The sequence below is a fragment of the Triturus cristatus genome, chromosome 11 (genome assembly GCF_964204655.1).
Source record: "Triturus cristatus chromosome 11, aTriCri1.1, whole genome shotgun sequence".
In the NCBI taxonomy this organism is placed as follows: domain Eukaryota; kingdom Metazoa; phylum Chordata; class Amphibia; order Caudata; family Salamandridae; genus Triturus; species Triturus cristatus.
The window spans coordinates 933,817,929-933,836,726 of record NC_140594.1 but is presented as its reverse complement, the minus strand read 5'-3'; the positions used below and the strand labels follow the sequence as shown (position 1 = coordinate 933,836,726).

At 42.8% G+C, this 18,798-nt stretch overlaps 1 protein-coding gene across 1 annotated transcript in view; it reads left to right on the top strand.

Moving 5' to 3' along the window:
- KLHL24 (kelch like family member 24) overlaps positions 1-18,798 on the top strand; it is a 314,417-nt gene that overhangs the window by 200,691 nt on the left and 94,928 nt on the right. Inside the window, exons 5-6 of the mRNA XM_085634930.1 lie at positions 712-830; positions 3,899-4,087. Of these exons, the coding sequence (XP_085491056.1) occupies positions 712-830; positions 3,899-4,087 (308 nt within the window). The remainder of the gene's footprint in view (positions 1-711; positions 831-3,898; positions 4,088-18,798) is intronic.

Here is an 18,798-nt window from a genome sequence, read left to right as displayed (position 1 = left end):
TTCTGGTCCTGCTGTCCATTTCTAGTCATCTGACAGGTGTGTCAGTGAGTGGTAGAAGCTGATGCAACAATCGCAAATCATGATGATGAAGCTCCCAAAGGACAAGCACAAGGACTTGTCCCATCTCCTCTACCCCAGGGAAGACTAACCTTTAAATATTGTTAGCAGGGATATTGTCCATCCAGATGTTCTGTTGATTTTATAGTGTCTTGAATAGTCAGCATCTGGTGTCATTGTATTCTGCTTTGAATGGGATGGTGGCAGAGTTAAAGGAAGTCATGGGAGGATATCCTCTCATGCACAGCATTCTGCATGGAGATAAATGATGTGCTTATGTATAATGGATAGTCTAGTCTGACCAGAATGTGTGATCCCTCTGCGCTCTCGCCATAGACGTTTAATGTTGTGGGTCCAGTTTAAGCATTGGCTAACATGGCCTTATTCTTTGTTGACTTCCATATACCATTCAGATAGCCTTCATTTGGGGTCATATCCTTACTTACTAAGCAAGCAATGACTATTTGTTTGCTTTGCCTGTCTTAGATTACATTTTCTGCAATGCTTCTCAATGAGCAGTTTGAAGTTTACGTCTTGTGTAGTCCCAGATAGTTATAAATGGTTTGATGTTATAATGCATGAGGGGCTTTTTTAATACTTGCCACAGTCTTTAAAACAAATAAAGAAAAAGTAATGCCTGATACTCTATTGCAGGGGGCAGGATCAACAGCCGCGATGTTTGGATTTACAACTCCCAGCTTAACATTTGGATCCGAGTTGCCTCTTTAAACAAAGGCAGATGGCGCCACAAAATGGCAGTCCTGCTGGGCAAGGTAAGTGCCTTGTTGTAATCACTGCTACTATATTCTGAGGTCTTGTGTAAATACCTTGGTAATAAATAGAGCCAAACCAGCCACTAACATTAAAGTCATGCGTTCAAGACTCTGGTAATAACTTGAATAAGCAAGATTTGTGTTCCAATTAAAGAAGTACTCCATTATCCCACCAAAAATATTTCTTGTTATATTTTCCGATTCAAGTTGTGTCCGCCATCCTTGTTAAGTAAATAAACAAAGCAGAGTAAATTCATCCGTATCATTACGCATGCGAGGGCATGCATCATTACAATTACACGTGCACACCAGCGGAATGACAATGGTCGCTGCACACCATCAGTAAGCAGTATCTGCTTAGCTAATAGGTCCAAAGACGAGTTTGGTTTTTGCCAATGCTTGTTATTTCTAGATAATCTAGTTCCACAAAGGGCCCGCAAATTGAAACAGATTTACTTTCTGTTTCATAGAAGATTTGTCATTACAGCAGTTCCAGATGTTGTAGGTCTAACCTTGAGACATCAGTTCTAGAGTATGGGGAACGCTGAGCACAGTGGCATCATGGGAAATGATGGGGGCCCTCCCGTAGAATGTGATGAGGAGTCTCTGAGTCTCCTATATCTCACAGATATTCATTTGCATTGGGCTAAATGGGGGCCTCCTGAAGGCTTGGGGAGCCCCATGTTGAATTAAGTACCCCCTGAACCACAGGGGAGGCAGGAGTCTCCATTACTACCATTGGCTGCATAAATTATCATTCTCTGAAGGGGCTGTGGCATTTAGGTTAATAACAATTACTCTTAAGGGTTTGGGCCTTATTTAGAGTTTGACTTACAGGGTAAACGGAGTCAGGGTGCCGGAGAGCCACCTTCAGCGAACTCTATGGGTTTGTACGAACCGTAAGTTTGAAGAGCATCCGTCATTGGAAATGGACGCTTAATGCCAAACTTTTAAAAGTTTTTTTCATTTCCACAAACTCACTCCCAAAGTTTGGAAGGAAAAAACGAATGCCCCAATACTATGGGAGTTTTCTCCAATGGTGTGGGGGATCATCTTTTTTATTTGTTCTCTTTCCTCGTCACCAGGACAAACAACAACAAAAAAGCATTCTCATCTAAATAGGTCATATGGTCGGAATGCTTACCATGGCCTGTACTCTCTCAGGAAATCGGAGGAAGGTTCACGCCAACTGGTAAATTTGATTCTGTCTGGATAAACCTGGCAGGCCGCCGAGTCAAAATAGTGCAGCAGGCCCAGAGTTTGGTAGGCAGGGTACTTGTACCCTGTCTGCCAAACTCTAAATTGGACCCTTTCTCTTAAATTCTGGATGTCTTATAGCCTGCTCTAATTGTGGGAGGCTACTTAAGGGAGAGAGGTCTTTGTCCATGCACTGATAGTGGCAGACTGATACTGGTACAAAACAACACCTATTTAGGTTGACATCGCAATGTTTTAATTATTGAAAAGTGTGAACTTGCACATTCTACAACTCTTTTACTGCCTAATGAATACGTTCCTGGTGTCTAAATATGTTGTTTTTTAATCATAACATTTTGAACTAGATCCGGCTTGCTCTTTATCTCAGGTGTTCTGGCTGCTATTCTTTTGCCCTTTGTTTTTGTTCTGGCTATTGGAGCTCATGCTCCTTAATGAACATGTACTGTGACTGGCTGGAGTTCGTCAGAAGTAAGGGGAATAAAGCTCCAGGGTAGTTGGCTAGTCATGTACTGCAAATACATTATTGAAACTGTTAAGGAACTGCTAACATGGTTAGATGGGAGGGACTTCTCTACAGACCATCTCCCTATTGATGTGGAGTTTAAGCAGACAACTGTTACATTTTCAAATTTCTGAATAGCCTGCAACGCAATGCTATCCCCAAAAACCTTAGCAAAAGGAACAAATGATGGACGGAATGCTGAACAATGTAAACATTCACCCCCAGTCACAAGGATGGGAAACAGCCTTTACAACGCGGTTTCCACAACGCAGTGCTCTTACAACGCAATACCTTTACATCGCAAGTCATTACAATGACTTGCTTTAGGGGGGCGCAAAGGTATTAGATATAAAATCCAACACCTTCCCTGCTGTTGCACAAACTGGAATAATACTATTCCTAAGTCCAGCGCGCCCCCTACAGCAAGTCGTTGTAATGACTTGCGATATAAAGGTATTGCGTACTAACAACTCGGTCGTTGTAACAACTGCTTTGTAATAGCATGCGGTGCATTCGCATGCATTGTAATATGTTATATTCCACAAGGATCTGGGTTTAATCCATCGTTCTTTTGTTCATCACGCCACCCCAGTTTGGACCCAGCCATATGCAAATCAGTCTTGACCCTGCCACTCATGGGAACAGTCCAGCCCGAACTGCCAAGCCAGGTCCTCCCTGGACCAGAAACAAGCATTCTGGGACAAAAACCTTGTCATTGGCTTCATTCACTACAAATCCAATGCTACAGGTTGGCACTCCTCATTCATGCTCAGGCTTCCCGGCTCTGATTTCTTGCTACTTCATCTTGTAAGTAAGAATCAGGACATAGCAAGTAGAATTTTTTTTTTAATTCACTACTGCTTCCTTGACCTGCACTTAAATCTGAATCTCCCCTGCCAACAAAAGAAACAACAATCTGCAAACATTCTCTTGAGAAGTGCGCACAATGGAATATATTGTGCGAAAGACAAAGTAAGGGGATTGCTAAATTGTGTTATTCCCCATACTAAATATTGCACAGAATCGTCCTAATAATACAAACAGGAAAAAGCTATCCTTTGTGTTGTCTTTCATTTTCCATTTTCCAAGTCCATTTATCACTTATTTTGTCGTACAAAATGTTATATTCTATTTCTCAGAGGCCTTGAGAGGTTTTTGTTCTGAGAGGGGGAGGAGGGGACAAGCTAGTGTGCTACCTGTGATGTTGTGTTTTTCAAGGTTCATGTAGCTAACAGATACATGGATATGCATTTACAAGAATCCTAACTGTTATGTATTTGCCCGAACGCATTGAGTAATTTATAGGATTGAGAACTCTATCTGACCTGTGTTTATGTTTTTTCTCAAGGTGTATGTGGTTGGAGGATACGATGGCCAGAACCGCCTGAGCAGTGTGGAGTGCTACGATTCATTTTCAAATCGCTGGACAGAAGTAGCCCCTTTGAAAGAGGCTGTCAGTTCCCCAGCTGTAACCAGCTGCGTGGGCAAACTGTTTGTTATTGGTGGTGGCCCTGATGACAACACCTGCTCGGATAAGGTAAAATATGTTATGTTGCTACGTTCTTCCATGCTCTGTGATACACCTGATTGAGGTATACAAAGGCCAATTAATTTCTCCTATCTTTTATGATCAAATCTTGTCTCTCATTCGGGTTTTTAAATGAATTTGGAAATAGGAGAGGTCTTAGACTATTGTCACAGAGTGAGCAAAGGCAGTGAGCGAACCAGTCCTTTCTAAGGGACACTTGGCAATTTTTAGAGCAACTTTTCTAAGTACTTTGGCTAAAATAAGTTAGGTTTGAAAAGTCAGACCAAGATGCCTTTTCAGTCTACCTATTCCCGTCACAGGCATACCTCCCTGTTTTATATTGCTACATTAATGCCTCCCGTTTAGATGTTGTGTCTCAATTGTTAAAGGTTTACAAAGATACATTTGACCAGTACCATTGCTCAAAATCTTTTTAGGTTTTAAAATCTATTTTATGGAGGGTCAGATTTCTCCTTCGAGGCCATATTTAAAAAGCCAGTATCAAATGGCACATTTTGAAGACAATTTACTGAATATCACTGGACATTTCCACAGCTCCGCATGAATCACACATTTTCCTCAATATCACTATAATCCAACATTGCCATTTTTCATTATGCTCCCTTCTCATCTTCTCTCTAAATTTCTATAATTTCCTTCTTTTTTCTCAAACCTGTCACCATTCTCTTTCCTATCTCCGTGTGCTTTCTCGTATCCCTCTCTCAATTTTCTTTATCTCCTGAGTTTCTCCGTCTTTTTCTATGTGATGTAGAATTTAGATTTGCTTGGTTCATATGACCTCATATGAGCAGGCAGGAAAGTTTCTTTTTTGGTAATGACTGTTTTTATGTCTAGTCTAGGCAGCGCTTGCGCTGTCTCTGCGAGACATGCGGTGTTCAGGATATGGGTTTTAAGCTCTGCCCATTTTCAAGGACTGCCCCTGCTACATATGTTGCTAATTAGACAGTTTGTGGCACTATTTGTTTCTTTAAGGTGGAGCACTGGAGACCAGGTTCGAAGAGCTTTGTTGTAAACAGGGTTGTGAATCTTCTTCGTATCTTGCCCCATTTGCTGTGCATTCCAAGACTGAGGTCTGGTTTTTTTCCCATTGAAAAGTTGGACTTAGGCGAGCTGCGCCTTTCTTTTCTTCTGCGTGGTTTGCTAATGTCTGTTTTTCAATATTATATGATTTTAGTAAGCAGCACAACACAGGCGCTGCTTACGAAAAGCTTACTATATTGAAAAGATAGACTTTGACGAGCCGCGCCTTTCTTTTCATTTGCACAGCTCGTCACCCTCAATGCAGTAGGTCTCACATTTCCTGGAGTTGGAGTTATTGGCATTATAAATGCCAATGTTTCTTGCCTAGCCATGTTGCAGTACTTTATGTGGCCAAAAGAGGTCCTACGGGACCTCTTTTGGTCACATATGGTACTGCATCCTGCAACATGGCTAGGTAAAAACATTGGCATTTATAATGCCAATAACTCCAACTCCAAAATGCTTGTCTTTTTATAATGTAGTGCTTGACTATGTGGATTAGAAGACCGCATCATGCTTTCTGCTGTAATTTTCTCGTCCTAATCTTCCTGTTTTTTCTTACTGTGGCTGACTGAACTCTATAATGTGAAAAACTACGTCAGTCTCTAACACTATTATCCAAACGATACTAGGTACGCACTTCCCACACCACAATTCTAATTATATTTTATGTACCATATAGTAGTAATATTCTTTATTGCTTGATTATTTAAAATCATTGCAATTACAACTCTTCACATCTCAATCTTAAAGAATAAATTAATCATTAAAAAATTCATTACAAGTAAAACATCTTCCCAACACATAAAATAAGAAACTGTCACATACATACAATTTAAATCTTATCAATAAGATCAAATCCAATCACATAACATCAATAATTACAGCCTAATATTGCACATCTTATATTTTAAGATGACGGCGTGCACAGCATACTATTTCCTTATACATAATGGGAAGATACTCTAACAAATAACAATTACTTTCAGCTAAAAAACTTTACACATGTTGTAATTCAAAGTATTAATACTAAGGTGCAAAATGAACTAATACGAGATAGTTTCTATTGTACGTATTCCTGCACAATTTACATTTCAAGTTACTAATGTGCAATTATTGCAACAGCCATCATATCAAAGCAATAAAGTGCATACATTTACTGTAAAGTGCTAAAGTGCGATTATTACGGAAACCATCGCATTTAAACAATAATAAAGTGCATCAATTTATGATAATAGTGGCACATTTGTTTGTACATTTCAAATTGTCACCCTCACAACATGATCACTAAGTATTAAAGATAATAAGCCAGATAAAAGTATTAGTCAAAAGAGCTGTATAAATACTGGAGATCTACCTTATTGTATCAAACATTGTTCAACTGCCAATAACATTTTTACTAAATGACATAATAGTGAAATCGATTTGCCGGATAGTGACATAATTAATGCCTGACGAGCAGATCTCACCCTGCTCTTCAAGAAATGTGGTCTCGAAACTGTATGTCGAAGCTTAGTCAACATGGGGCACACACACACTATATGAGCTAGAGTTTCCTGTGGCCAACCACAAAGTCTACAGTTAGAGTCTGGCCACTGCTTGATCCACGATTGCGTGCCCTCCTTCGTTGGGTTTAATCCCATACATAACCTTAAAAACTTATTTGTAAACTTTGCTGAAAAAAAATCATTCAAATACGGCTGAATACACAGGGTTTGGTATGAGTTAATCACTTACCATGCATAATGTTTCTCTGCTAATTCGATTCTATCCAATTTAAGTGATTCCGTTTTGATAAGCTTTTTTAAAATTAACTTCTAATTGGGCATTTTCAGATCTTGTAGTGCAATTTGCAGGCCGATATCTCTTAAGGAAGTTAAGATATAAGCTCTCCAGCTAGCCGCAAAGTCAGACTTGTCTATTTCTTGCCAACAAAAGTTCCCTAGAGATGCTGGGGCTGATGTTGATAATGCGACCATACATTTAAAAAAAAACTCCTTTTGAAAGCAGGCTCTGTCTCTGAAGACCAAACTCCAGTCTTATTCCTGCTTGACACACTGATTTGGCAATCCCAAATGTTGCTCTGAAAACCTTGACAACCAATGTGTCAAGCTCCTTCGCATCTTTCCCTCTGCTAATGGGAGAGCCATATATGAGGTTTGGATGTAATTTTGCTTTAATTACAGAATAAAACCATATGATTGGCAGTTTAATTATTTTTTTAAACATTTAAAAGCATGGATCAAGGACACAGCCTTGGCCCTTAGGTCCTTAAAATGAAATTTAAAATGAAATTTAAAAGAAACACCACCCCTATGTATCTATACGTCTTAACAATGTCAATTGTCCCTGCTCTGGCCTTCCAGGAATTAAACTTCTGTTTAGCTACACGGATTTTCATCACTTTGGTTTTTTAACATTCAATTCAATGCCATTTTTTTGGGTATAGTCGTCAAAGGCGGTAACAAGTCTTTGTTGACCGATAGGGGTATGACTCACGAGTATGGTGTCATCAGCTAATTTTCACCCACCCCCCATCCTAGGAACATGCCCATTAACAACATCCAAATGCTGGGAAAGATCTTATAAGAATAAATTAAATAAACAGGGGGTAAGAACACAACCCTGCTTTAGGCCGTTATATGTTCTTATCTTCCTTGATAAGGAATTGCCATTACCCAACTTAACTTGAACCCAAGTATCGGTATACAAAAGAGTGATAGCCTTCAACAGTTTCCTTGAGATGCCCCGATCTGCCAATTTTTTCCATAACAGGTTTCGTGGCACAGAGTCAAAGGCTGCCTTTAGATCAATAAAAGCAATATATAAGTTTTGTTTATTTAAGACAGCCCTTTCCGCAAGTAAAGTTAAAGCCAACAAATTTGTAATAGTGGATTTGCCTTTCTGGAAACCCGTCTGGTTAAATGGAATAATGCCCTCCTGCATAGCCCAATCTTCCAGCGGGATTATCCACCAGGCTGCTCTTATAAATGGGTTGCAGTATACTGCCTTGCCAGGATTCTGGGACCATTCCCAGAATCAACACTTCCCTGAATAGACAATGCAAAATGCCGGCCCACATGTCAGCATTAGTACGAAACAGGGCATTAGGTAACCCATTGGGTCCGGGGGCACCATTTACACGAAGCCCACTTAGCATGGTCAATACTTGATCACAACTCGGGATTTCCAAGTCAAAATTTGGATCAAAACTGGAATCGACAAGATGGTTTATGGAGTTCAAATCCAAACTCTCACCATTTCCCACATTAGATGATAATTTATTATTCCCCACATGTCCATCTAATATATCCAGAGGGTTTTCCCTCTGGACCAGTACCCCATACAAATTAGCTATAAACGTTACCCAACTGGATTCAGATATATTTACAGAAAAAGCCCTACAGCCTCCCCTTTCAAGCTTATTAATAACTGCCCAAATGTTTTTTGCATTGTTTTGCTTTGAGGCGGATAATAAACAGTTCCATAACCCAGTTTGGTAATTAAGCTTAGCCTTACAAACTTCTTGTTTATAGGACTTCTTAATTTCCATCAAATTTTCTTTATACATAGAATACGTCTGGCAAGATTTATGTGCATAAGCCACCCAAACTGCTCTATTGAGTAATTTCTTTAACTTTTTTAATTTTGCTGGAAACCATATTTTTGGGGCATTTAGATGGATATTAATTTCCCTAGTCTTGCTGGCTGCAAATTTCCCCACAAGGGACCTTGTAATAAGGTTCCATTTATTAATCCTATATTGCCCGGGGCTCTCAAGTCACATTCCTTTAGTAAAACCTGAGCGGTTTGCATAATTTCATCCTCTTTAGCTAAATGCCAAACCAGCCTTTTGAAGTTGTAGGCAGAGTGTGCCATATTGGGAAGATCATTAGTTTTAGAATGACACTTCACAAAAAGATTACATTTTACAACCTGGGGGTTGTGATCGCTTTCTGGCTGGCCAATTACCTTGTATATATGTGTGTTTGTGCACTGTGTCTTAGCAATTATCAGGATTGAAAACTCACATAGACCACACAAATACGCCGAAAATGACACAATTGACTAAATTTAGCAGATGGACATGACTGTAAATACATCTGTACCATTGTCTAAACGTTATTTAGTTCCTACCAACAATGCTTTTAACTTGTTTCAAATATACTGTCCATCTTCGTCCTTCCCCCCCTTCCTCTTGTTCTACTTTCTCGTGAGTATTCTTTCATCATTACTTAGTTTTGAATTTTTTTTACCACTTCAATATGGCATGTGCTCCCATCTCATGAAAAATGATTACACTGGCTTTGACCACTTCCGGGTCAAATGATCGATGCTCGTTCGGGAGTGCACACTACAGTTATATTTGTAGCGTCCACGCTAGTGCACTTTAGAGACTGCAGAAATATTTACGGGAACTATTACCGCTGACGTATCCAATATTGAAGGTATGGTAGAACTCATAAGCTACTACAGCCTGAATTTTGTTATCCCGTTTCCCCCGCCACCCCTTATTTTCCTCTGCCTGTTTTCACCGATTTGTTCTTTCCACTTTTCAGCAGTCCAGGACCTCAGAATTTGCTCTTTTTCATAAGGCATAATACACTCTGCAAGTATAGCTTAACCCTTGACCTATTTTAATCTCCAGGACACACTCTTGTTGTACTTCCTTGCGTGCCTACGACCGGATTACCAGTATTATGGTACTACCTCCTACATTTACCAGATGCATGCTTATGGTGTCCTTTGGGGTTAGCTTAGCCTCCTTTGCTGAATATGGGCACTTTCAAGAGGCAAAAGTATGATTTAAAAGTTCATGGCAATGGACTTCGCTGTGTTTTTCCCACTATATACTATCACACACCAATTAAATCCTTCACGGATGGCCATTTCCTGCTTGCGTCCTTATGAACCGGGTGCACTAGCTATAAGGACATGCACATAATTACAATAACTGTACTGTTTAAAGCATAAAAACTAAATTGGTTTTCCACTATTTTCTCCACCCAACTATTATTCCCTTCCTCCCTTCACCTGACTTTATGGCTTATACCACCTGTGGTTAACCCAATACCTTCTGGGCATCTTACTTTACCAACCACATGCCATTGAACCTGTATGTATGATATGCGACTACTTTGTGTACTTTATTTTGCATGATGGGAATTACATTGGTTTTGGATCATTTATTGTCCATTGACTCTGCTAAACTTTGTTTGCGTTTTCATAATGTTTATATTACTAATATTTTTAGTATTATTCTAATTATATGCAGATGACGTTTGGGGCATTTTATTATGCTACTAGTCAATTTGCCTTTGAATTTCTTATTTTCTTCATCTTGTGAAATTACTACATGTAGGGGAGCTGATGGCCTCTGGCCACGGAACATGTAGTAGGTTCCTTTTTGACTACTGGTTTTTGTTTTTTTTACTTTATACATTGGGGATAACTTTTGAACTTGGCTTTCCACTTATGCACTCTATCCAGCCTTGAAAAAGCCCCAGGCATGCACACCACAAGAGGGCGAAACGCGTGTTAACTACACTTTTTCCTGTCTTTCACTCTGGATCACCAGAACTACATGGAATAATAAAAACAAGCATTTCTAATGCAATAGGGCTCGCATTTGTGAGAGTTTGAGCTACTGGCATTGTAAATGACAATGCCTTTTATTAATGTGTTTTGAAAACCTGCAAGCGGTGTGTAAACGTTCTTTGTACTTATAGTCCTTGCTTATGAGAAGCAAGGCTGCCAGTAACTGGGCTTCTTAAACTGCCAGCCTTGCTTCTCATAAGCAAGGGCTATAAGTACAAAGTGCGTATTTATGCACTGCTTGCAGGTTTTCAAAACACATAAATGAAAGGCATTGTCATTTGCAATGTCAATAGCTCAAATTTTCGCAAATGCTTGACCAATTGCATTGCAAATGCTTGTTGCAGTATGTGCTGTCTGATGTTGGGTTCGTAATATGACAACTTGATTTTCTTCAAAGCCTTTGTTCTCGTTTTTAGAAGTGCATTAAATTACTCGTGAACCCATCCACGAATCTCAAAATATATACCAGGACTCAGTCACTTCCTTGGTTTTTGTGCATTTGTTTTGTAGTTGTTTATGTTAAAACATTCACAATCGTAGAAAACACTAAACAGACCAATAATCGATGCTGGAGTAGGAGGCTAGCAGAATAATGGAATAGGGAACGGTTTGAGTCAGATATCGCAGGGGCAGGACTTTTTAAATTGATTCTGTGGCGGTGGTCATGGAAACACACATCTTTTAAATTCAATCCTGAGTGTAATTCTAGATTCTCTTAGGCAGACCTTTCTAAGGTCTGGAGCTTGTGTTTTCCTAGCGATCATGATGAAGCTAGGTCTTTACCAAATGAAAATATCTCTTATAATAAAATAAAACTGCACCAGAGGAACACACTATGCCATACTGGCCTAATGATACTTTACCGAGCCACTGCAAGGAACTCTTGAAGGAGAATGTGACGATGTTACCAAGGCCAGCAAAGAGGGTGTAGATATGGAACTATGCATTATTATTGATTTGGACAAAGAGGATCACAGTCAATCCCCAATTCCAAGCTGAAAATTCCAATCCTGGAGAATTTGGATCTGTAGCAATCCACCATGATCCTGCACTGGCGCGGTCAGGCACTGGACCAAAATCGGTGAAACACCATGTATCAACACCAAATACATCACTACATTCTCAAAGACAAGTCAAGAATGGACCATGAGAGAAGCAGCCTTGAAAGAAGTCTTAACTTAAAAGCAAGGATTAGCTATGAAATGAGGATGTAACTTCTCCCTTTTTCAATACAGAGAAAAATTATTGACTTCTAGGCGACCTTTAGCCTCGAAGCATCATGTTCGTATTTGAAGATTTATGATTTTGAAAAGGGGCAAAAAACCTGAAAATTCAGTTATCAACTCTGAAATTTCAAACCCTTTTGACAAACAAACAAAGATCGATAATGAAAAATAGAAAGAGGATGTTTTACAATACACAGCACAGATATGCTCAGCTGAGTTGCTGCGCACCAATAGAGGGTCCACATTTACTCCAAAACAAGGCGTATTACCCCCTTTGGATACAACACATGAGAAAAAAGGGAAAGTTGACTTTTGAAGAGGCCATATCAGGAGAACTCTGAACAAATTTGATCACTAAAAAGACGTTGTCGGAACAAGAAAGTATTGTTTGTTTACTGCAACTTGCAAGGGTCCCATCACAGTCAACAGTTGCTCCAACACAAAAGGTATTTAGAACTAAATTGTGTCAAACAAGATCAGTAGGGTGTGTATCGGGATGATGCCTGTAAAGGTTGTACAAAATGGATCCCATGGAGAAGGATTGCCTAGATTCTTATCCTATTAAAGCATCGCCAACCAATTGCTGAGTGACATGGGGTTTTCAATCGATGCAAAGAAGTCTCAACTACAATCTCAACCTATTCAGAACTCTTTAGAGTTCACCCTTAAGTCGGTTGCAACCAAAGCATATCCATCAACAGGCAGAGAGTTGTGGCACTTCCGCAACTGATTGCAAATAACCACTTTTCACATCCTCTGATAGTGAGAAAGGTGATGAAGATATTGGAGGCGATGGTTCTAAATGAAAGTTTACAAGTGTGTCCAATACAAGAATGTAGAGTACATTAGTGATCTCAAAGGACTGGGGTCTAGTAGAATCTAGTATTGTTGGCACCCAAAAAACAGCACAGCACTGAGTGGTGGATCAAAAAAAACATTTATTGAGTTGCAGGTGACCATCACCACAGACACCGCAGGGATGGTGGTGTGCATGGCTGGATTGTCCATTCATGGTACATGGACAGAAATTATAGCCCACCAGCATATCAGTTTGTTTGAATTGACAGCAGTGGACATTGCATTAAAATAGTTCACAAGTTACTTTACAACAAGGTAGTGCTAGTAAGCCACATGACTACAATGTATTAAATTAGGAAACAGAGAGGCACACACTCACTTCTGGTGTACAAGGTAGCACTGAGACTTTGGCTTTGGGCACAATGTTATCAAATATATCTTCTGGTAGAAAAACCTGATGTGGTAAACAACAATTTGAAAATCTCATGAGCTTAAATCACCAAGAGAGTTGTGAATAGGAGCACATGGTTTTCCACAAATACTTTAAAGTTTGGGGATCCCAAACAAAAATATATGTTCGAGGCATATGAGCTGCAGATTACACACTTTTGCATAGATCGCCATCTGGTGTTGGGCCCGGATGTTTGCAGTTTGTTTTTCCTCTTGGAAAGTCTTTGGAAGTCACGAGGTCGGTGACTCCTCCCTTGGTTCGTATTGCGCATGGGCTTCGGCTCCATCCTCAGATTGTTTTTTCCCGCCATCGGGCTCGGATGTAATACTTCGCGCTCCGGTTCCGAACATTCCAGTTCGACGATCGAAGCGGAATCCTCGCTCTCCGCGGTATTGTTCAGATCCTGATCTCCTCAATCACCTTCTTCTTCGACACACCTTCGATTCCAGTCATCGACGGCGGCCTTCAGGCCTATCCAGGCTCCGGTCCCGGCTGATGGAAAGAACTCCATTCAAGAAGTGCCCTCGATGTGGGTCCAAATTCCCCCACACCGATCTTCATGAGGTGTGCAACCTCTGCTTCTCCCCTGAACACGAGGCTCGAGACTGTCCCGCCTGCAAGTCTTTTAGATCCAAAAAGACTATTCGAGATCGAAGGGCCAGACGAAAAATGGCGCACTCCTCGACTTCCGTTCCAGTCGACATCTTCGGGGACGACGTCGAAGCTCCGGGACAGCAGCACACCGAAGAGGACCTAGTCAGTGCTTCCGAAGCCGACGACTCGGATGTGGAGGACATCACCCCGGCACAGAGGGTCGTGAGTAAAATACCCCCTCCCACACCCGCGCCGACACCCAAAAAGGCTTCGGTCACGCCTTCGCCTCCGGGCCTAGGCAAGACCAAAGACACTGCTTCGAACACCCCACCTTCGGGCCCGGTGAAGAAGCCTAATAAGCCTTCCGGCGGCTCGGGCTCGAGCCAGCCTGCCAGCGGTGCCGAAAAACACCCTTCGGCACCGAAGAAGAGATCGGCCTCTACCTCGACACTGAGCTCCGCACCAAAGCCCTCGGTGTCGAAACCCAGCCTCTCGGTGCCGACCAAACATCATAAGGCCCTCGGCACCGACACTCCCATGCCAAAGCCTGTCTCGGCACCGACCAAAAAATCGGAGGTTCCAAAAAAGCACGGCACAGACAAGCCTAAAAACCCATCGGCCCCGAAAACTTCGGCGCCGACCGAACAACCAATGTCGCAAGAACTATTTACACCGGATCCTTTGCAAAAGACACTTACCAAGGATCCAAAAACTGGACATTTGGCACTGTCTTATAAAAAGAGACATTTGGACAAACCAGCTCCACCTCCACCTCCAAAGAGGAAGGACTGTGCTACCTCCCCACCTCCTCCACCTCCTCCACCCTCGCCCCCTCCGCCTTCTCCACCCCTGCCTCATCGCTCTCCGACCCCGTCTCCAGACGATGATGATCAGGGGGACCCATACTACGACCCAGCAGATGTGCCACAAGACCCCACCCCTACAGGATCCCCAGACCCATGGGATGATTATAATAATCCAGACATTCCAGATGTCCCACAAGATGACCTTTATCCATCCAGGCCATCTCCACCAGAAGACTCATTAGGTTTTCACCACCTACTTCAGAGGGCGGCACATTATCACGGGGTAGAGCTACACATTGACCCAGTAGAGGACGATTTCCTCCTAGACACCTTTGATACTGCACATAGGTCTACTGCTATACTACCTATGCTCAAAGGGGTAATAAAACATGCGCCAGAGGTTTTTAAAGACCCAGTCAGGGCTAGGGTCCTCAACCGCATAGAGAAGAAGTATAAAGCTGCCCCCACAGATCCTGCCTACATCAAGGGGCCAGCGCCACTGGATTCCCTAGTGGTATCTACTGCAAGGAAGAGATCAAATTCCCAGGCGTCAGGCGAAGCACCACCGCCTGACAAAGTCAAAGCTCCTGGACGCATCAGGAAAACGCACTGCGTCACAGGCAGCCAATATATGGCGTATCGCCAACACTCGAGCGCTATTGGCCAGATACGACAGAGCGCATTATGATGAACTAGAAACCATCATGCACCATCTCCCATAAAAATACAAAAATAGGGCCAATGAATTAATTCAAGAGGGTACGACCATAACTAACACCTCTATACGCTGTGCCTTAGACGCAGCAGACACAGCCTCCAGGGCCATTAACACTAGTGTCCTCCTCCGTTGCCACGCTTGGCTGAGAGTTTCAGGCTTTAAACCTGAGGTACAAGCCTCCATATTAAACCATCCATTTGATCAAGAACATTTATTCGGTCCAAAGGTAGATGAGGCCCTCGAGAAGATGAAGAAAGACACAGATACGGTGAAATCTATGGGGGCCCTACAGTCACACCCTCCTAGGCGCTCCTTTCGCCGCTCTTCCTTTCGGGGCACGGGCAGAGGCTACTCCTCAGATACCGCGTCCACGTCCTACAAATCCCCTGCTCAATCCACCTTCACAAGAGGTTATCAAAGAGGCGGCTATAGAGGCAATAACAATAAAGGCAGAGGCAAAACAAATACCGCCCGCTCTGCCACACCGCCTACCCAATGACTTTCCTCTGCTCCCTCCAGACCATCCCACTCCGGTCGGGGGCAGACTACAAAATTTCCTTCATGTCTGGGATTCCATCACAACAGACAGATGGGTGACCCAAATTATTCGTTCAGGGTACTGCCTAGAACTCACATCTACCCCCCCCCCCAACATTCCACCCAGGCACTGCCCAATGTCACAAGAACATTCCACGTTACTAAAACAGGACGTAATCTCCCTCCTACAAAAAGAGGCAATAGAACTGGTCCCTTCCGATCAGCAAAATGTAGGGGCCTACTCCCTATATTTTCTGATACCAAAAAGAGACAAGACTCTACGACCTATCTTAGATCTCCGGCCTCTAAACACATACATACATTCGGACCATTTTCACATGGTAACACTTCAGCAAGTACTTCCGCTCCTCTCCCAGAACGACTTTCTCACCACACTGGACTTGAAAGACGCATACTTTCACATTCCGGTACACCATGCCCACAGAAAGTACCTCAGATTTGTAGTGGACGGGCAACACTACCAGTTCATGGTGCTCCCATTCTGGGTCACAACAACACCAAGGGTATTCACCAAGTGCCTAGCGGTAGTGGCGGCACATCTCAGAAGACAGCACATTCACGTCTTCCCATATTTGGACAACTGGCTGATAAAAGCCACGTCCTACAACCAATGTGTACACCACACCGCCACTACAATCCAACTACTTCACCAACTAGGCTTCACGGGGAACCACCAAAAGTCCCAGCTAACACCATCCCACATAAAGCAATACCTTGGTGCCACCATAGACACCTCAAAAGCCATAGCCTACCCCAATCCGGCCAGGATTGCAAGCATTCAGGTTTTGCGTCAAAAATTCATACTTCAACACTCCCTCCCAGCAAGAGTGTTTATGCAACTGATAGGGATGATGGCCTCTTGCATTTTCATAGTGCCTCATGCAAGACTCTAGATGCGCCCACTCCAAGAGTGCTTAGCGCGTCAATGGAACCAGGCCCAGGGGCAACTGACAGATCTGGTGTTGGTAGACGGTCGCACCCATCGCTCTCTGCAGTGGTGGAACACCACAAAGCTTTCCAGAGGTCGACCGTTCCTGGACCCGGTTCCACAAATAATCCTGACAACAGACGCATCGCTCTCCGGCTGGGGAGCTCATCTACTACACCTCACAGTGCAGGGCACATGGACGCCGCAACAAAAGTTACTCCACGTCAATCATCTGGAGTTACTGGCAATCTTTCTAGCCCTAAAATCCTTTCACACACAGATTTTAGGCAAGGCAGTCCTTATTCGCACAGACAACATGACCGCCATGTACTACATTCAAAAACAAGGCGGCACACACTCTCCACAGCTCTCTCAACTAGCACAGAGCATATGGAGATGGGCAATTCCACACAAAATCTTTCTCCTAGCCCAGCATGTCCCAGGAGCCCAAAACACCATGGCAGATCTGCTCAGCAGACAGACGCAGCAGATCCACGAGTGGGAACTTCACCCGCAGGTTCTTCACCCGTTCTTTCAGATGTGGGGGCATCCACAGAGAGACCTATTCGCCACCCACGAAAACAAAAAATGCCCAAGCTTCGCCGCCAGATACCCACACCCATTGTCCAAAGGCAATGCGATATGGATGAACTGGTCAGGCAAATTTGCGTACGCCTTTCCACCTCTCCCACTAATTCCATTAGTGGTGCGAAAGCTACAACAGCACTCCCTCACACTGATTCTAGTAGCTCCAACATGGGCCAGACAACCGTGGTACACCACGCTGCTGGAACTTTCGGTAGTGCCACACCAAAAGTTGCACCTCTCACCATGCCTCCTAACCCAGAACCATGGAGAGATCAGACACCCGGACCCAGCTCAGCTCAACCTTGCGATCTGGCTCCTGAGATCCTAGAATTCGGATACCTTAACCTTCCCCCCGACTGTATGAACGTTATCAGAGAAGCTAGACGCCCTACCACTAGAGCCTGCTACGCTGCCAAGTGGAAAAGATTTGTTGTTTGTTGCCATAACAACACAATCAACCCTCTAGACGCATCCATACAGCATATCATATGCTACTTACTCCATCTACAAAGATGTAACCTAGCATATACATCCATTCGGCTACACCTCGCAGCAATTGCCGCTTACCTACAAAACAGACAGCACCTATCACTTTTCAGAGTGCCTGCCATTAAAGCCTTCATGGAAGGCCTAAAACGAATAATTCCCCCCAGAGTGCCACCCTCACCTGTGTGGAACTTAAATATAGTTCTCACAAGGCTAATGGGACCGCCTTTCGAACCTTTGCATAAATGCGAACTGCAATTCCTCACATGGAAAACAGCTTTCCTTGTAGCCATCACCTGCCTTAGAAGGGTCAGTGAGATACAAGCACTCACTATACAAGAACCTTTTCTCCAAATGCACCCGAACAAGGTTGTCCTCCGTACCAACCCAAAATTCCTACCCAAAGTCATCTCACCCTTTCATCTAAACCAATCGGTAGAATTACAGGTTTTCTTCTCGCAACCTCAAACTGTTGCAGAAAGGGCTCTACACACACTGGATGTTAAAAGGGCCTTGCTTTATTATATCCAGAGAACACAACTTTTCAGAAAGACAAAGCAACTGTTTGTCTCTTTCTCTCCACCTCATAAAGGCAACCCCATCTCTAAATCAGGGATAGCTATGTGGATTGTAAAATGCATACAGATTTGCTACCACAAAGCCAAACGCACGCTATCTGTTCCCCCTAAAGCCCACTCTACAAGAAAGATAGGGGCTTCTATGGCTTTTCTAGGGAACATCCCATTAGATGATATCTGCAAGGCAGCTACATGGTCAACACCGCACACTTTCACTAAACATTACTGTGTAGATGTGCAAACCAAGCAACAAGCTAGTGTGGGCCAGGCTGTACTAAAAACACTATTTCAAACCACTGCAACAGATACCGGTGGTCGCCGCTAAGGTTGGGAACTGCTATATAGTCTAT